The sequence below is a fragment of the Olea europaea genome, chromosome 21 (assembly GCF_002742605.1).
Source record: "Olea europaea var. sylvestris chromosome 21, O_europaea_v1, whole genome shotgun sequence".
Classification (NCBI taxonomy): domain Eukaryota; kingdom Viridiplantae; phylum Streptophyta; class Magnoliopsida; order Lamiales; family Oleaceae; genus Olea; species Olea europaea.
The window spans coordinates 13,778,964-13,797,692 of NC_036257.1; the positions used below are offsets into that span (position 1 = coordinate 13,778,964).

Sequence of the window (18,729 nt, forward strand, 5' to 3'; positions counted from 1 at the left end):
GTTGTTTCTTCTAAAAACTCTTCTAATTTGAAATTTTAGTGCATCGTGTGTGGATCCGAGTTGATGAATTCGAAAGTGTTTTTACAGAAATTCATCTATGATGGTTTATGGTTTCTCTTGGTTATACGGTTCATATGTTCAAAATCAGATTTGAACTGGTGACACTAGAATTTTGAGTGCATTTTGGAGTAGTCGGTTTCATGGTGGACTTTCGTGGCTGCAACTTAATAATTATTATGATTTTTTACTACAACTTCCAAAAGATAGCTATTTAACAAGTAAATCAAAATTGTCTAGCAATGAAGTTGCGTATAGCTCTCTTGTTTATACTTCAAGACAACATTGTACCCACCAAATACAATTCAGGGACAACATTATTTTCGATAGGACCCACACGTAGGCCCCACAATATAGATTTTACAAAATGACTAATTTATCCCCCCAAAGGATATCCATTTGGTGGTTAATGGTAGCCCGCACTTTTCAAGCAGATAAAATCAATACAGCCCAAAACTTCTTCACTTGAGAACTACTATGGCAATCACTGCAAAGTTCAATGGAGTATTTGAAGCTCCACCTTCAATTCCTAAGTTGCGCCGGGTCGAGAAAACTGCGAGAAAATCGACAATTACATGCTTTTTTGGCAAGGAAAAGGATGAATTCGAAGACAACAAAGTGCACACAACAAGAAGATTGGCAATAGGCCTTGCTTCAATTGCACTCTTTGGAAATACAAGCATTAGAGTTTCTCTTGCAGAGGACAATGGATTTTGGCTCACAGGACCTTTACCAGTACCCTCTGTTAACAACAGTAAGCTCTATACTTCTTTTTCTTCTTCAACTTAAATTTAAGAAAAGCTATAATCTGAAAGACTGATTATATGTTTTCTTTGTTGTAGAAATTAACAATGAAGAGACAGGAACTCGGTCTTTTCTCAAGAAAGGAATATACATAGCAAATATTGGAACTAAAGGGAGAATGCACAGATTGAAACGTTATGCTTTCGATCTCATAGCGTTGGGAGATATGATAGGACAAGATACTTGGAATTACATAAGAAAATATCTGCGCCTTAAGTCGACATTTATGTACTACGATTTTGATGAAGTAATCTCCGCAGCACCAGCAGACGATAAGAAATCTCTTACAGAACTTGCTAATCGTTTGTTCAACAATGTTGAAAAGGTAATCTAACCAAAATTTATCGTTCTTTTCTTCATAAATGTAACTTTTTTGAACTTTCACTGAAGACAAATTTTGGCAGCTTGAAGATGCAGTGAAAAAGCAGAATCTTCCTCAGACAGAGTCATATTATGCAGATACAACTTCAATTCTCCAAGAGGTTATGAATCGAATGGCATAAATGTACAACAGGTGCATCTTTCAAATTAGATGCATTTCAAAAAGCAGTTAAGTAAGAACGTAGATTTCATTTTGAATAATTTTCCCATTCAATTACAGATTGCATTTGATTTTATGCAACAAATTTGTAGAGAACATTAAATATCCAGTGTCAATGATACAAAGGCAATATAGTCTTTACATACAAATCACACGTGGATGCTGTTAGTAGGGCCTTTTTTTCTTGTTAATGCCATTGAAATACGAATAACACACTTTTCCTAAATCTAGAACAGTTACACTATCAAAAATCAGCCAATGCTAAGGCGAGAATCTGTCGATCTGAGGTTGGTTTGCCGCCTGGGGATACCAATCTCACAAGCATTTACACGTGCTGCAAACCGTAGTGAACAAAGTGATTCACCAACGGATGAAGGGTCAGGTGAAACGTTGACAAACATCAATGTCTTTGAATCTCCACCTAAACAAGGCTGAAAAGGGACAGGGAAAAGAATAGCATTAATCATTTGGAGTATTAATCAAACAAAATTTGATAAATCGCAAATTAGGGAGAACATTAGCAAGACCTTTATGTAGTTTCACATTTAGCGATGTACTTGTACAATGTGCTATGCATCAATCAGAAATTTATTATGGCTAAGCAAGTTAGTATATCTAATCTGCACTAAATAATTTTAATAATTTATCAGCAACTCCACATCCTTTCCCTACAATACATAATGAAAACCATACAGCAAACTCAAATAGCTAAGATGGTTTATACCAACTAAGCAATTAGAATGCAACTACTCCGAAAGGAAAATCTAGTTGCAGCACCAAGTGCACTAGTCCAAATTTGACAATTCCAGTAGCCTTATCCTAATCAAGCAACCATATAACCTTTCTCAACAGTCAAAAGGACAATTAATCTCATCCATACATAACAATTGATCATAGGGCATTATAGCATTATTTTGCCTATGATAACGAATGTTAATGCTGGTTACATCCAAGTATCTTCCATAACTAGTCATAATCATTTTAATAATTTATCAGCAACATCATGAAATGTTTTCCCTAAAATATATAACCAAGCAATCATAACTAAACTACTCCCAGGAAAAGTTCATTGTAGCGACAAGTGTACTAGTCCGGTAGTCTTGTCCCATTCAAGTGGCAATATAACCTTCCTCAGCAAGCAAAAGGAAAATGAATATCATCCATACATAACACAATTGAGCTTAGGGCATTATAGCATTATTTTGCTCATGATGACCGAATGTTAATGCTGGTACGCCCTATCTATCTTCCTCAGATAGCCATAATCAAGCCTTGACTTAACTCGATTTAACATCATTTTCACTCCAACTTGCTCATACGCTATCAAGGCATCAATGCTGAAAATTACCTGAAGAAGATAGGTTAGCTTTGAGTTCCTAAATGGCACATGCTCCTCCTTCTTGGCCAAGGCAAATATAACATCACTTAGTGAGGATAAACTCTTGTTGATAGCCTGAGTGTTACTCAAAATGAGAAAGATAATTTTAAACAAATCTGTACAATGAAAAAAATCTAAAAAGAAATGGAAATAGTTCTTATTCTAACACCTGAGTTTCTTTCAGACGGTCTCCTATAGATCCACTCTTAGAGAGACGCTCACTACCAGCAAGGTCAATTAGATTGAGGATGCCTTGCACTTGTTGATCAGTGCCCTATTGCCACAAAAAAGGAATACAAAATCTGTGATCATGTTTTCTCAGACCAAGATAAAGATGGAATCATGACCACGATGCAACAGAAAGCAGGAAAGGTCCATTTACCTCATTAATGCCAAATATTCGTAACGTAAAAACAAAATGGCTCCTTGAAGACTGTTCATTCATTTGAGTCTTGCCAACGGATCTAAAAAAATTGAATCCAATTACGGACAAAAGATCAAATTTGTAACACTGCCCAAATTGTGCACTTTAAAAAATAAATGCTCCATGATGGTAGTCCACAGAAGTAAATAGAGGTCTGAACTTATATCTAAATGTGGGTGTAAAAGCATCTTTAAAAACTTTATAGAGATCAACTTCCATAGTAAAAACACATGCTTGATTAACACAAATAATAGGGTGAAAGGTTCTTTGTTACCTGCTATGTGCTGCCAGCTCTAACAGATATGAGACCTCCTTGCTACTGTGAACATCAACAACTGTAAGATCAGAAACATGAGTGTTTCCATTTGCATCATGTTTTATAGCATATTGCTTCCCCATGTTCTCTGCCCGGTGTGCATCAAACCCCAATCGATTTGTTGCCAATAAGTCTCGTATTGTTTCGTTGTATATTTCAAGCGTTGACACCTAAAATAATCGGATAAGAACAGAAAATTAGAAGATAGGCCTAAGCAAGCTCAACTAGTAGAGATATATGACAATAGCAGTCACTATAACCTGCATTTCATATTTCCACCCTTGTGATTGAAGAGTTTGTCGGGTTTCAAACACCTGTTCTAAGGATCGAGGAATCAAACCTTTCTGATCAGGTATACCTGGCTTGCCCATCATTGTAAATGTCTTGCCAGATCCAGTTTGTCCATAAGCGAAGATACAAACCTGAGACAGCAGAGTTGCCGGCGACCATTAGGATGTTAGCAAATCAAATCTGGACAGTAAAATGGAGTGAAAAAAAATAATCTGCATGCATATCTTGTGAAATCAAGCATTCATCTGTAGCCATGAGACAGATCACAGGAAAATAATCACAGCACACTCATCACGAATTCATATGGCAACCAAACAAATTCAAGATGTAACTGGTTAGCAGATCATCTAGAGTTCATGACTCAAGATTGAGAATCGTCCGTATCGGCTGTAGCAAATCAACTAGACAACAACTAGGGCAGTATGAAATAGCATAATCTGAAGGATAAGTAAAGTCCTTATGAACCTATCAACCTCAAGTTCTGAAGTAAGAAACTCGAATGATAGATAAACTGGAGCTGTCGGGAATACACTACCTTGTAACCATCAAGTGCACTTTGAACAAGTTGTGAAATCTCAACAAATACGTCTTCTTGGGAGGCTTCAGGTGTAAACACTTTGTCAAAAGTGAAAGAGTGCTTTTGTCCTGATGAAAATAGGATTATTAAAGCATAGGATGTATCGCAATAATAATCTATCCAAATCCCGTAAGTATAACACTATGTGACTCCATTTCAATCAAGGCTAACCATTTTGAATCAAATCAATGCCTCGATCGAGTGCTTCCATTGCTATAGGGAATGAGATAACTTTAGCATCAGTTCCAACCTCATCGTCAGACAGTAGAGGTCTTACTCTGCAGAAAACACGAATATTCCCTTTTAACTCCTATATTGACAGATGCTTCTAATTAACATCATCAGATGGAAGGATTGTAAACAAAATTTCAATCAATATTCAGGCAGGTTAAAATTAAATGTGAATTTGTATTTATCAGTATTGTGTTGTGTAATTTCTTCCGAACCTTCTCTCCTTCCACAATTTTTAGTTCTGCATCAACCAGACGACTCTGTAAATCAAGAAGGAATGCGTTTTGCTCCTCAAATTGGAATTTTGTCTCCATTGCTGATACATCAGACAGCTAACAAAAATGACAAAAATAAAATAAGAAGAGAGTACTTGAACCAGTATGATCCAGAACAGAGAAACCTAAATAAACTTTGATATGCCGGTCAGTAAGAACTTTAAAGCAACCAAAAGCTGAAAATGCAAGATCGAGAACCTGCAATTTCTTTTCTGCAAAAGCTAGCTGCTCCTGCAGTCGTCTTATTTGCTCACTTTGAGACAAACATGTTGACTAAAAAAAAATTACATGATATTTGTTAGTAAATAAATTTCTGTGGTTGAGAGGGAAAAGCATTACGTATGGAAAGCAAACCTCCAGCTCATTTGATTTTACAGTCAGGTTATCTAATTCTGCAAAGGATTTTCCAGTGCACTCTTTATATCTTTCTACTTCAGCTGATAGAGTCTGGACTCGTAACAACTGGCAGTCACGGTCATCTCTTGCTTGTTGCAAATCACCCCTCAAGCATACAACTTCATTTCCTAGTGCTTCCTTCTGTTTGATGGCCTCATCTTGCAAAACCTGGGAATATCAAGCATTATAAACCTTTGTAAGAAAACATCTGGTAAACTATTGCAATTTCTCCCATGCATTCCATGCATATTCATACAGCAGTATGGTTAAAGAGGCAGTGAATTGAAAAAAAGTAAGGACCAGTAGTTCAAAATTTAGAGCAGGCGTACATTTCCACAAATTCTTTACCTTACCCTAGCTCTCTCATTCAGTCCATGTGTATTAATACAGCAGTATGGTAAAAGAGGAAGTGAATTAGAAAAAAAGAGAAGAAAAAAGTAAGACCAGTGGTTCAAAATTTGGAAAAAAAAAACACATTTCCTCATATCTTCACCTTACCATAGTTGCAAAGTTATTCTAAGTTGGTGAAGATTAAAGTTCAGGAGAAATGAAGGTTTCAAGATTCACATAGCCCAACTCTAAGTATGCTCAAAATAAGGTCCAAAGGTGTCAAATAGACGATCTCCTGTAAAGCACATAAAGTTGTAAATGTGAGAATAAGTTGTCCTTTCTCTTGCAAAAAGGCATAATGGTCTCACATATTAATCATGTGATGAATGCATAAAAAGAGTTGAGAGTTGTGCAACAAGTCAAAACAAAAACATAATACTCACTCTCGATGAAGTTAGCTGCTCCTGCAAAGATGTATAGTGTCCCCTCAAAGTGCTCAGGTTTTCAACCACTGCCACCTTCTCTTTCTCAACTCGTTTAAGCGTTTCATTTGTTGCTGCAAGTTCTGACTGAAGTCTAGTATTATATTGCTGTAAACTCGTGTTATACTCCTGCAAACGCTTGTACATATCATTAAGTGACTGTATCTGCACAAGCCAAACAAGGACCCGAAGGATACAGTTTTCAGCAGATTATTTGATAGAAACTATTACGAAATCTAATTTCAGTTATTTGTCTTCTCTCTTTACCTTCTGGTTGGCACTAGCGCTGTCTTCTTGAGTTCTCTTCAGCTCTTCTGAGAGGGAAGCCTGCAATCTCTCTGCAGCTAGTTTAGCATCTTTCTCTCTTGCTAAAGAATCCAATGCTTCCTGACGATCACATTAAACAATTTAGTCCTTTGCGGATATACAAAATAATAGCATCCAAAACCACAACACAACCCTTTGCACGTTAGTGTTCATCTTACCAATTTATCCAATTCCTCATTTGTGAACTTTTCTTGCAATGCTTCCAATTTCTTTCTCAACTCCATAATGATTAAATTCAACTCTTCTTCCTTTTCCTTCATCAGCAACTCTGAGAATGAGGTAATAAGATTATATTGCATGTTAAAAGTTCTACCTATTTCATTTATTCGATAGCCTAAAGCACTGATGACTAATCAACAAATCACCCATACCCATATCATTGCATTTCCTCTCTGCTAATTCCAGTAAATTCTTAACTTTCTCCTGTTCCTTAATAAAATCTTGCACCTATGGTAATAACATACCTTTTACGATTCTATGAATCATATTTAAACTTTCAAAATTCATAAAATTTAAACAGATGAAAATATACGCATATTTCACATTTTACACAAGTTCATAATTATATAACAACCTTTTCAACATCAAAATAATAATGAAAGAATAAAATTTCAATCCTCAAATGCTCATCATATTCTGCACTAGTGGCCTTTTCTAAATGCTTATGCATAATTCATAATAAAACACTATCTTTATTGCCATTTGGCGTTGGTGCGGTAAAGTATGGTACACTGTTGTTTATGTAGTGGTGGGTTGTGAATCAGCATGGTGGTGGTTGGCGTGGTGGAGGTGGTGGTTGTTGTGTGATGGTGGTGTCAATGTGGTGGTGATGCTGATGTGGTTGGTTAGAGGTGTGTAGGTGGCGGCATGGTGGACGTAGATGGATGGTTGATTGGAGGAGGTAGTGGTGGTAATTATTGGTACAAGCGGTGGTTGGGTGGCGGTTGTGGTGAGGTAACAACTGCGTTTTTATGGTACTCATTGTGGTGGAGTAGTGTGGGATTCAGAACATTTATGAACAATTAGTTGAGTAATTGTGATTAATAAAATGGGTAATTTATGACTGATAAATAAATTTTTATTTATAAAAATGTGTGATTTACTAAATATGTAATTTTGATCCATATTTTGTATCTTATTTGTAGTGATATTGGGTAATTTGTGACTGATACGTAATTATACTATATATTGTATGTTATTATGACTTTAACCTATTTAATTATGTATAAAAGAATTCTATAATTTCCTAAATCTAAATGTGTATCTTGAAACTATGATAATTATATATTTTTCCATATATATATATATATAATTTGAGCAAAAGGGAACATATTTTAAAATTTATTCAAGTTCATACATATAGAAAATTTATTTCCATCAAAAGGTATGGATCTTATTTGTATCGCACCTTAGATAAGACAAGTCGAGTCTTTCATTTTGCACCTATAGTAGTAACATAACTTTTACAATTTTATGAAATATATTTGAACTTTAAATATTTATATAATTTGAACAGGCAGGAATCTACACATATTTCACATTTTAGACAAGTTCATAATTATATAACCACCTTATTTCAACATCAACATGATAAAGAAAGAATAAATTTTCAATCCACAAATGCTCATCATATTCTGCACTAGCAACCTTTTCTAAATGCTTATGCATAAATCATAATAAAATATTTTATCTTTATTAATGGCTGATGCCATTTGATCATTATCTTATTTTTCAACCTTTTGTTTACTTATTTTTGTAACAATGGGTTGTATTAATTGACAACTCTTACTTTTTGGATTTAGTATTTCGTACATGTTCGGATATAGGATTACTAACGTAGAAAGGTAGTAAAATTATCGTATAGTGATGTCAGAGTTGAATCGACCACCATATATTCCATTTAGTTCGTTTTTGTGTATTCGAAATTTTAGACTTTGTACGTCGATTGAGAATTACTCCGAGAATTCTGATATGAGCACAAATAATCATTTCTTGACACAATTATTCTTGTTTTAAACATACAAGAAATATACAGTGCTATTTAGTCGGGTCATCATCGCCCCAACCAGAATGAATCAATGATTATAGTTGATTAATCCAACAACCCTCTTCTTGATTTCCTCTGGATTGGCACCCACAAGCTTATCTACCACCGCCCCTTCCTTCATGAACAAAAAAGTGGGCATGGCCTTAATCTCCATCTTTGATGCTAACTCCTGATAAAATAAATCATAATTCTCAGACAATTTAACAATGATTTTAGTACTAAGATTGTATTTCTGGAAGTATATTACCTTAACCTCGTCGACATCCACCCGTAGAAAAAAAATATCGCGATGACATAAGGCCAGTCGTTCGAAAAATGGCTTCATGGCTACTGAAGGCATGCACCATGAAGCTGTAAAGTGAACTATAACCTGCAAGTTTCAAAACGCTGTCGCTACCCATTTATGAAAATTGTGTACATGTTGTGTTGAAGACTTAAGTTAATATAAATATGTCTCGTCTCTAACAGGTTAACTTTTGTGCCACAACTTTGTCGATAGAAATATCAAGAAAAGAAAGGTTACGTCGAAACTTACAGGACATCCTTGTTTATTAGCTTGAGATGCAAAGAAATCCCATGTTTCTTCAGAGTCTATTTTGACAACTCTAGACTTCAGTATTTGCTGATGCTGTGCCATAATAGTGTATGAATTTAGACGAAAACTCGAAAATGTTCTTTGAATTGTGTAGGATGAAGTGTTCAATTTATTCTGGGATTTTAACAGGGACTGAAATGGATGGGATCAAAGTAGGGCCCTCTTCGAATGCCACATAATTTCATTATCTATAACAGCTCTACTCTTATCCAATTCTGTGGGCTATGGTAATCAAACATCCAGCAAATCCCATTTCTCCAGGTGGATAATGTAAACAGTAACATCAACTATAACAAAACGAAATTTGTTTATGATAAATTTGAGGTTAGTTACTTTTCGACTCCTTGTTGTATCTTTTAAGAACTTTGACATAAATATGTTGTTTCTTCTAAAAACTCTTCTAATTTGAAATTTTAGTGCATCGTGTGTGGATCCGAGTTGATGAATTCGAAAGTGTTTTTACAGAAATTCATCTATGATGGTTTATGGTTTCTCTTGGTTATACGGTTCATACGTTCAAAATCAGATTTGAACTGGTGACACTAGAATTTTGAGTGCATTTTGGAGTAGTCGGTTTCATGGTGGACTTTCGTGGCTGCAACTTAATAATTATTATGATTTTTTACTACAACTTCCAAAAGACAGCTATTTAACAAGTAAATCAAAATTGTCTAGCAATGAAGTTGCGTATAGCTCTCTTGTTTATACTTCAAGACAACATTGTACCCACCAAATACAATTCAGGGACAACATTATTTTCGATAGGACCCACACGTAGGCCCCACAATATAGATTTTACAAAATGACTAATTTATCCCCCCAAAGGATATCCATTTGGTGGTTAATGGTAGCCCGCACTTTTCAAGCAGATAAAATCAAAACAGCCCAAAACTTCTTCACTTGAGAACTACTATGGCAATCACTGCAAAGTTCAATGGAGTATTTGAAGCTCCACCTTCAATTCCCAAGCTGCGCCGGGTCGAGAAAACTGCGAGAAAATCGACAATTACATGCTTTTTTGGCAAGAAAAAGGATGAATTTGAACACAACAAAGTGCACACAACAAGAAGATTGGCAATAGGCCTTGCTTCAATTGCACTCTTTGGAAATACAAGCATTAGAGTTTCTCTTGCAGAGGACAATGGATTTTGGCTCACAGGACCTTTACCAGTACCCTCTGTTAACAACAGTAAGCTCTATACTTCTTTTTCTTCTTCAACTTAAATTTAAGAAAAGCTATAATCTGAAAGACTGATTATATGTTTTCTTTGTTGTAGAAATTAACAATGAAGAGACGGGAACTCGGTCTTTTCTCAAGAAAGGAATATACATAGCAAATATTGGAACTAAAGGGAGAATGCACAGATTGAAACGTTATGCTTTCGATCTCATAGCATTGGGAGATATGATAGGACAAGATACTTGGAATTATATAAGGAAGTACCTGCGCCTTAAGTCGACATTTATGTACTACGATTTTGATGAAGTAATCTCCGCAGCACCAGCAGATGATAAGAAATCTCTTACAGAACTTGCTAATCGTTTGTTCAACAATGTTGAACAGGTAATCTAACCAAAATTTATCGTTCTTTTCTTCATAAATGTAACTTTTTTTGAACTTTCACTGAAGACAAATTTTGGCAGCTTGAAGATGCAGTGAAAAAGCAGAATCTTCCTCAGACAGAGTCATATTATGCAGATACAACTTCAATTCTCCAAGAGGTTATGAATCGAATGGCATAAATGTACAACAGGTGCATCTTTCAAATTAGATGCATTTCAAAAAGCAGTTAAGTAAGAAAGTAGATTTCATTTTGAATAATTTTCCCATTCAATTACAGATTGCATTTGATTTTATGCAACAAATTTGTAGAGAACATTAAATATCCAGTGTCAATGATACAAAGGCAATATAGTCTTTACCTACAAATCACACGTGGATGCTGTTAGTAGGGCCTTTTTTTCTTGTTAATGCCATTGAAATACGAATAACACACTTTTCCTAAATCTAAAACGGTTACACTATCAAAAATCAGCCAATGCTAAGGCGAGAATCTGTCGATCTGAGGTTGGTTTGCCGCCTGGGGATACCAATCTCACAAGCATTTACACGTGCTGCAAACCGTAGTGAACAAAATGATTCACCAACGGATGAAGGGTCAGGCGAAATGTTGACAAACATCAATGTCTTCGAATCTCCACCTAAACAAGGCTGAAAAGGGACAGGGAAAAGAATAGCATTAATCAAACAAAATTTGATAAATCGCAAATTAGGGAGAACGTTAGCAAGACCTTTATGTAGTTTCACATTTAGCGATGTACTTGTACAATGTGCTATGCATCAATCAGAAATGATAAATTTTCAGAAATTTATTATGGCTAAGCAAGTTAGTATATCTAATCTGCACTAAATAATTTTAATAATTTATCAGCAACTCCACATCCTTTCCCTACAATACATAATGAAAACCATACAGCAAACTCAAATAGCTAAGATGGTTTATACCAACTAAGCAATTAGAATGCAACTACTCCGAAAGGAAAAGCTAGTTGCAGCACCAAGTGCACTAGTCCAAATTTGACAATTCCAGTAGCCTTATCCTAATCACGCAGCCATATAACCTTTCTCAACAGTCAAAAGGACAATTAATCTCATCCATACATAACAATTGATCATATGGCATTATAGCATTATTTTGCCTATGATAACGAATGTTAATGCTGGTTACATCCAAGTATCTTCCATAACTAGTCATAATCATTTTAATAATTTATCAGCAACATCATGAAATGTTTTCCCTAAAATATATAACCAAGCAATCATAACTAAACTACTCCCAGGAAAAGTTCATTGTAGCAACAAGTGTACTAGTCCGGTAGTCTTGTCCCATTCAAGTGGCAATATAACCTTCCTCAGCAAGCAAAAGGAAAATGAATAACATCCATACATAACACAATTGAGCGTAGGGCATTATAGCATTATTTTGCTCATGATGACCGAATGTTAATGCTGGTACGCCCTATCTATCTTCCTCAGATAGCCATAATCAAACCTTGACTTAACTCGATTTAACATCATTTTCACTCCAACTTGCTCATACGCTATCAAGGCATCAATGTTGAAAATTACCTGAAGAAGATAGGTTAGCTTTGAGTTCCTAAATGGCACATGCTCCTCCTTCTTGGCCAAGGCAAATATAACATCACTTAGTGAGGATAAACTCTTGTTGATAGCCTGAGTGTTACTCAAAATGAGAAAGATAATTTTAAACAAATCTGTACAATGAAAAAAATCTAAAAATAAATGGAAATAGTTCTTATTCTAACACCTGAGTTTCTTTCAGACGGTCTCCTGTAGATCCACTCTTAGAGAGACGCTCACTACCAGCAAGGTCAATTAGATTGAGGATGCCTTGCACTTGTTGATCAGTGCCCTATTGCCACAAAAAAGGAATACAAAATCTGTGATCATGTTTTCTCAGACCAAGATAAAGATGGAATCATGACCACGATGCAACAGAAAGCAGGAAAGGTCCATTTACCTCATTAATGCCAAATATTCGTAACGTAAAAACAAAATGGCTCCTTGAAGACTGTTCATTCATTTGAGTCTTGCCAACGGATCTAAAAAAATTGAATCCAATTATGGACAAAAGATCAAATGTGTAACACTGCCCAAATTGTGCACTTTAAAAAATAAATGCTCCATGATGGTAGTCCACAGAAGTAAATAGAGGTCTGAACTTATATCTAAATGTGGGTGTAAAAGCATCTTTAAAAACTTTATAGAGATCAACTTCCATAGTAAAAACACATGCTTGATTAACACAAATAATAGGGTGAAAGGTTCTTTGTTACCTGCTATGTGCTGCCAGCTCTAACAGATATGAGACCTCCTTGCTACTGTGAACATCAACAACTGTAAGATCAGAAACATGAGTGTTTCCATTTGCATCATGTTTTATAGCATATTGCTTCCCCATGTTCTCTGCCCGGTGTGCATCAAACCCCAATCGATTTGTTGCCAATAAGTCTCGTATTGTTTCGTTGTATATTTCAAGCGTTGACACCTAAAATAATCGGATAAGAACAGAAAATTAGAAGATAGGCCTAAGCAAGCTCAACTAGTAGAGATATATGACAATAGCAGTCACTATAACCTGCATTTCATATTTCCACCCTTGTGATTGAAGAGTTTGTCGGGTTTCAAACACCTGTTCTAAGGATCGAGGAATCAAACCTTTCTGATCAGGTATACCTGGCTTGCCCATCATTGTAAATGTCTTGCCAGATCCAGTTTGTCCATAAGCGAAGATACAAACCTGAGACAGCAGAGTTGCCGGCGACCATTAGGATGTTAGCAAATCAAATCTGGACAGTAAAATGGAGTGAAAAAAAATAATCTGCATGCATATCTTGTGAAATCAAGCATTCATCTGTAGCCATGAGACAGATCACAGGAAAATAATCACAGCACACTCATCACGAATTCATATGGCAACCAAACAAATTCAAGATGTAACTGGTTAGCAGATCATCTAGAGTTCATGACTCAAGATTGAGAATCGTCCGTATCGGCTGTAGCAAATCAACTAGACAACAACTAGGGCAGTATGAAATAGCATAATCTGAAGGATAAGTAAAGTCCTTATGAACCTATCAACCTCAAGTTCTGAAGTAAGAAACTCAAATGATAGATAAACTGGAGCTGTCGGGAATACACTACCTTGTAACCATCAAGTGCACTTTGAACAAGTTGTGAAATCTCAACAAATACGTCTTCTTGGGAGGCTTCAGGTGTAAACACTTTGTCAAAAGTGAAAGAGTGCTTTTGTACTGATGAAAATAGGATTATTAAAGCATAGGATGTATCGCAATAATAATCTATCCAAATCCCGTAAGTATAACACTATGTGACTCCATTTCAATCAAGGCTAACCATTTTGAATCAAATCAATGCCTCGATCGAGTGCTTCCATTGCTATAGGGAATGAGATAACTTTAGCATCAGTTCCAACCTCATCGTCAGACAGTAGAGGTCTTACTCTGCAGAAAACACGAATATTCCCTTTTAACTCCTGTATTGACAGATGCTTCTAATTAACATCATCAGATGGAAGGATTGTAAACAAAATTTCAATCAATATTCAGGCAGGTTAAAATTAAATGTGAATTTGTATTTACCAGTATTGTGTTGTGTAATTTCTTCCGAACCTTCTCTCCTTCCACAATTTTTAGTTCTGCATCAACCAGACGACTCTATAAATCAAGAAGGAATGCGTTTTGCCCCTCAAATTGGAATTTTGTCTCCATTGCTGATACATCAGACAGCTAACAAAAATGACAAAAATAAAATAAGAAGAGAGTACTTGAACCAGTATGATCCAGAACAGAGAAACCTAAATAAACTTTGATATGCCGGTCAGTAAGAACTTTAAAGCAACCAAAAGCTGAAAATGCAAGATCGAGAACCTGCAATTTCTTTTCTGCAAAAGCTAGCTGCTCCTGCAGTCGTCTTATTTGCTCACTTTGAGACAAACATGTTGACTAAAAAAAAATTACATGATATTTGTTAGTAAATAAATTTCTGTGGTTGAGAGGGAAAAGCATTACGTATGGAAAGCAAACCTCCAGCTCATTTGATTTTACAGTCAGGTTATCTAATTCTGCAAAGGATTTTCCAGTGCACTCTTTATATCTTTCTACTTCAGCTGATAGAGTCTGGACTCGTAACAACTGGCAGTCACGGTCATCTCTTGCTTGTTGCAAATCACCCCTCAAGCATACAACTTCATTTCCTAGTGCTTCCTTCTGTTTGATGGCCTCATCTTGCAAAACCTGGGAATATCAAGCATTATAAACCTTTGTAAGAAAACATCTGGTAAACTATTGCAATTTCTCCCATGCATTCCATGCATATTCATACAGCAGTATGGTTAAAGAGGCAGTGAATTGAAAAAAAGTAAGGACCAGTAGTTCAAAATTTAGAGCAGGCGTACATTTCCACAAATTCTTTACCTTACCCTAGCTCTCTCATTCAGTCCATGTGTATTAATACAGCAGTATGGTAAAAGAGGAAGTGAATTAGAAAAAAAGAGAAGAAAAAAGTAAGACCAGTGGTTCAAAATTTGGAAAAAAAAAACACATTTCCTCATATCTTCACCTTACCATAGTTGCAAAGTTATTCTAAGTTGGTGAAGATTAAAGTTCAGGAGAAATGAAGGTTTCAAGATTCACATAGCCCAACTCTAAGTATGCTCAAAATAAGGTCCAAAGGTGTCAAATAGACGATCTCCTGTAAAGCACATAAAGTTGTAAATGTGAGAATAAGTTGTCCTTTCTCTTGCAAAAAGGCATAATGGTCTCACATATTAATCATGTGATGAATGCATAAAAAGAGTTGAGAGTTGTGCAACGAGTCAAAACAAAAACATAATACTCACTCTCGATGAAGTTAGCTGCTCCTGCAAAGATGTATAGTGTCCCCTCAAAGTGCTCAGGTTTTCAACCACTGCCACCTTCTCTTTCTCAACTCGTTTAAGCGTTTCATTTGTTGCTGCAAGTTCTGACTGAAGTCTAGTATTATATTGCTGTAAACTCGTGTTATACTCCTGCAAACGCTTGTACATATCATTAAGTGACTGTATCTGCACAAGCCAAACAAGGACCCGAAGGATACAGTTTTCAGCAGATTATTTGATAGAAACTATTACGAAATCTAATTTCAGTTATTTGTCTTCTCTCTTTACCTTCTGGTTGGCACTAGCGCTGTCTTCTTGAGTTCTCTTCAGCTCTTCTGAGAGGGAAGCCTGCAATCTCTCTGCAGCTAGTTTAGCATCTTTCTCTCTTGCTAAAGAATCCAATGCTTCCTGACGATCACATTAAACAATTTAGTCCTTTGCGGATATACAAAATAATAGCATCCAAAACCACAACACAACCCTTTGCACGTTAGTGTTCATCTTACCAATTTATCCAATTCCTCATTTGTGAACTTTTCTTGCAATGCTTCCAATTTCTTTCTCAACTCCATAATGATTAAATTCAACTCTTCTTCCTTTTCCTTCATCAGCAACTCTGAGAATGAGGTAATAAGATTATATTGCATGTTAAAAGTTCTACCTATTTCATTTATTCGATAGCCTAAAGCACTGATGACTAATCAACAAATCACCCATACCCATATCATTGCATTTCCTCTCTGCTAATTCCAGTAAATTCTTAACTTTCTCCTGTTCCTTAATAAAATTTACTTCTTGCTGTTGGAACCACCTGATGCATTGTTTGAGCTTTTTTATGCACTCGGCCATTTGCTCACTCTTTTCCTGGCATAAACATCAAAAATTCAACAAATAATTCCATCGAAACACCCAAGAAGAATGCAGCCCAGAAATAACCAAACATTCAAGTTGGGACCAGAATCCATAACTTACCTTGTAGTTGAATTTGTTCTTAACTTTGAGCTTATCATGGAGTAATATCTCGACATCCTCTTTGGTGAACTCAATTACCCCACAATCAGAACCGGCAGTGCTGGGTGGCTCAGAAGTCTGGGACACGTCTTGAACCCCATTAACTACTGAAAAGGCTTGCCTGGTTAGTGTTCTTGTCCTAGTATTCGCTCGCATTTTCATGTTCCCAATTCTTCGACGTTTATCTATGGATATCTCGTCAACAATATACTTACTCTGGAACAACCACCAAATCCCAGACAAAATAAAAACAGAATAAAATCAACAGAATAAGCGCACCAAAATACTTAAACAAAATAAGCAGTTGTAGTTCTCTCAGAGCAAAAAGGGGGATTTTTTTGGGACAATTTTTTCAACTAAAGGCAGACTCGCGACATTTAAACGGGAATTCTTTTCTGAAATTTAGTCTGATCCCTTGATTTATCTGATATAACAACTAAACTTCTTCCTATTTACATGTGCTAATCCTGAAAAAAAAAATCCAAAAACTCATCAGATATTCAAAGAAACAAAAAAATGGGGATACAAAAAGATAAGGAAAAAAAGAAATTTTTAAGGAACTTAATGAATGACGAACTAACCTGTGAAGGACTCGAAGGAGGCTTTTTCTGGTTTTTGGAGGCCATATGAATGATAAACCTGTGTAGGTTTTGTATTGAAGTGTATGTAGAGATAGAAAGAGACAGTGAAGTCAGAAAGAGAAACGGATAGGGTTTCAAAATTTTGGTGTGGCCATGGTTTATTGCAATCGAAGCTAAGGCAGTTTGTGTCGTTGCTCTGAATTGCAGTAATCACTATTCACAGAACAACATTAAGACTATGAAGGTGTAAACAATTACGCACACCAACAATCAGTTTTTTAACCAAAATTAAAAATTGGAAATGAAATTTTTCTAATTATTAGCTAATCTGCTTGATTTGGGATTAATTAACACTCTCTATCGTGGATTTGCTTGGTAACTTCGGTCAATGCGGGATTAGGGTTTGTAGATCCGGCTAGACGTGAGAGAGACCCAGACGGAGAGGGTCGACGTTTTTGAAAAATTTCGAAGGGAAATCCGGCGGCACGGTGAAAGATTCGTTGCAAAATATGGCTTGACCATTATGCCCCTACGGGTATGTTTGGTTCTTTTTTTTTTAATCAAAATCTATTAAAAATTAAGCCCCCGTTTGGCCCACATTAAATTTCATTTCATTACATTTTATTTTTATTTTTTTTATTTTCAAGCACACAATCTTTCTTAAAATAATATTATACATAAATAAAAAAAAATTTCATTTTTTTTTTCAATCACTCATTTTTTTAAAAACACTATTCCACCCATTTTCATTTTTAAAAATTTGGAGTCAAACTGGGGCTAAATGTGCAATTTAGTTTGTCATTAATTTATACTGTCATGTGACATGATTTACACCATTGATTTTGAAGACACACATCACATCATTGCACAAATTCCCTCCACACAAAGGGAAACATCATTAAGAATGTACACCACTATATATATCTAGCATAATTCATATGTAGATTGGTCTTTACTTTTTATTATCAATTCTCGAAATCCCCATAGCATTTATTTGATTAAACTTTATTAGATTTTTGAATATCTTAAGTGGTCAAACTTCAAGTTAAACATACATTTAACTCCTGTTTGGTGGAGATTAAAATTATATTTTTAGTAAATTTTAATAAAATTATGATTAAAAAGTTGTGGATCACTTGAAATATGTAGTTAAAGCTAATTGTTGATATTAACTTAAAGCCCTTGTTTGAGAATTATTACTATCACTCTTTTTTCTACATATTCATTTTCAATCATTCGTTCACAAAATAAAATACTATGTAAGTAAATCTCAAACTTTTTCCTACTTTTTAACTACGTATTCTAATAATAATAATAATAATAATATTTTATTATTTCTTTTAATTTTTTATTACAATTACTTAACATAAAATAAGGAATTAAACTAAATTGGCGAATAATAAATATTTAGGTAAATAATAAAATATTTATATTAAGCATTTCAAAGAAATAATTTTAAATACATAATATACATTAAAATTAAATAATTCAAATAATAATTAAATATTAGACAACACAATATAAGCAATTAAAATAAATAGTTAACTTTAATAATCAAAGGAAATAAATAAATAAGTAATTAAAAAAATAAATTTCTGGGCCTAA

General features: G+C 35.1%; 4 protein-coding genes and 1 pseudogene across 4 annotated transcripts; 2 read left to right on the plus strand and 3 right to left on the minus strand.

Annotated features, from left to right (window-relative positions):
* The first annotated feature begins 432 nt into the window (after positions 1–432).
* LOC111370788 (photosynthetic NDH subunit of lumenal location 3, chloroplastic-like) lies at positions 433–1,613 on the plus strand. Its single transcript, XM_022992654.1, has 3 exons — positions 433–811; positions 900–1,186; positions 1,266–1,613. The coding sequence occupies exons 1-3, from the start codon at positions 535–537 to the stop codon at positions 1,362–1,364; spliced, it is 663 nt and encodes a 220-aa protein (XP_022848422.1). The 5' UTR covers positions 433–534; the 3' UTR covers positions 1,365–1,613.
* On the minus strand, positions 1,452–7,099 carry LOC111370154 (kinesin-like protein KIN-14N). Its single transcript, XM_022991850.1, has 16 exons — positions 7,004–7,099; positions 6,801–6,876; positions 6,588–6,697; positions 6,370–6,489; positions 6,064–6,267; positions 5,249–5,458; positions 5,093–5,167; positions 4,806–4,951; positions 4,560–4,699; positions 4,347–4,456; positions 3,781–3,942; positions 3,479–3,690; positions 3,163–3,244; positions 2,950–3,054; positions 2,751–2,855; positions 1,452–1,833 (listed from the first exon to the last, which is right to left on the minus strand). Exons 1-16 carry the CDS (start codon positions 7,097–7,099, stop codon positions 1,654–1,656), a joined length of 2,133 nt encoding a protein of 710 aa, XP_022847618.1. The 3' UTR covers positions 1,452–1,653.
* Positions 7,100–8,388: 1,289 nt separating this feature from the next.
* Positions 8,389–9,187, minus strand: LOC111370789 (thioredoxin-like protein CXXS1). Its single transcript, XM_022992655.1, has 3 exons — positions 9,012–9,187; positions 8,724–8,846; positions 8,389–8,645 (listed from the first exon to the last, which is right to left on the minus strand). The coding sequence occupies exons 1-3, from the start codon at positions 9,111–9,113 to the stop codon at positions 8,505–8,507; spliced, it is 366 nt and encodes a 121-aa protein (XP_022848423.1). The 5' UTR covers positions 9,114–9,187; the 3' UTR covers positions 8,389–8,504.
* Positions 9,188–9,901: 714 nt separating this feature from the next.
* LOC111370792 (photosynthetic NDH subunit of lumenal location 3, chloroplastic-like) lies at positions 9,902–11,001 on the plus strand. The gene is made up of 3 exons (XM_022992657.1): positions 9,902–10,260; positions 10,349–10,635; positions 10,716–11,001. The coding sequence occupies exons 1-3, from the start codon at positions 9,984–9,986 to the stop codon at positions 10,812–10,814; spliced, it is 663 nt and encodes a 220-aa protein (XP_022848425.1). The 5' UTR covers positions 9,902–9,983; the 3' UTR covers positions 10,815–11,001.
* On the minus strand, positions 10,865–17,554 carry LOC111370791 (annotated as a pseudogene).
* Between the last annotated feature and the right edge of the window lie 1,175 nt (positions 17,555–18,729).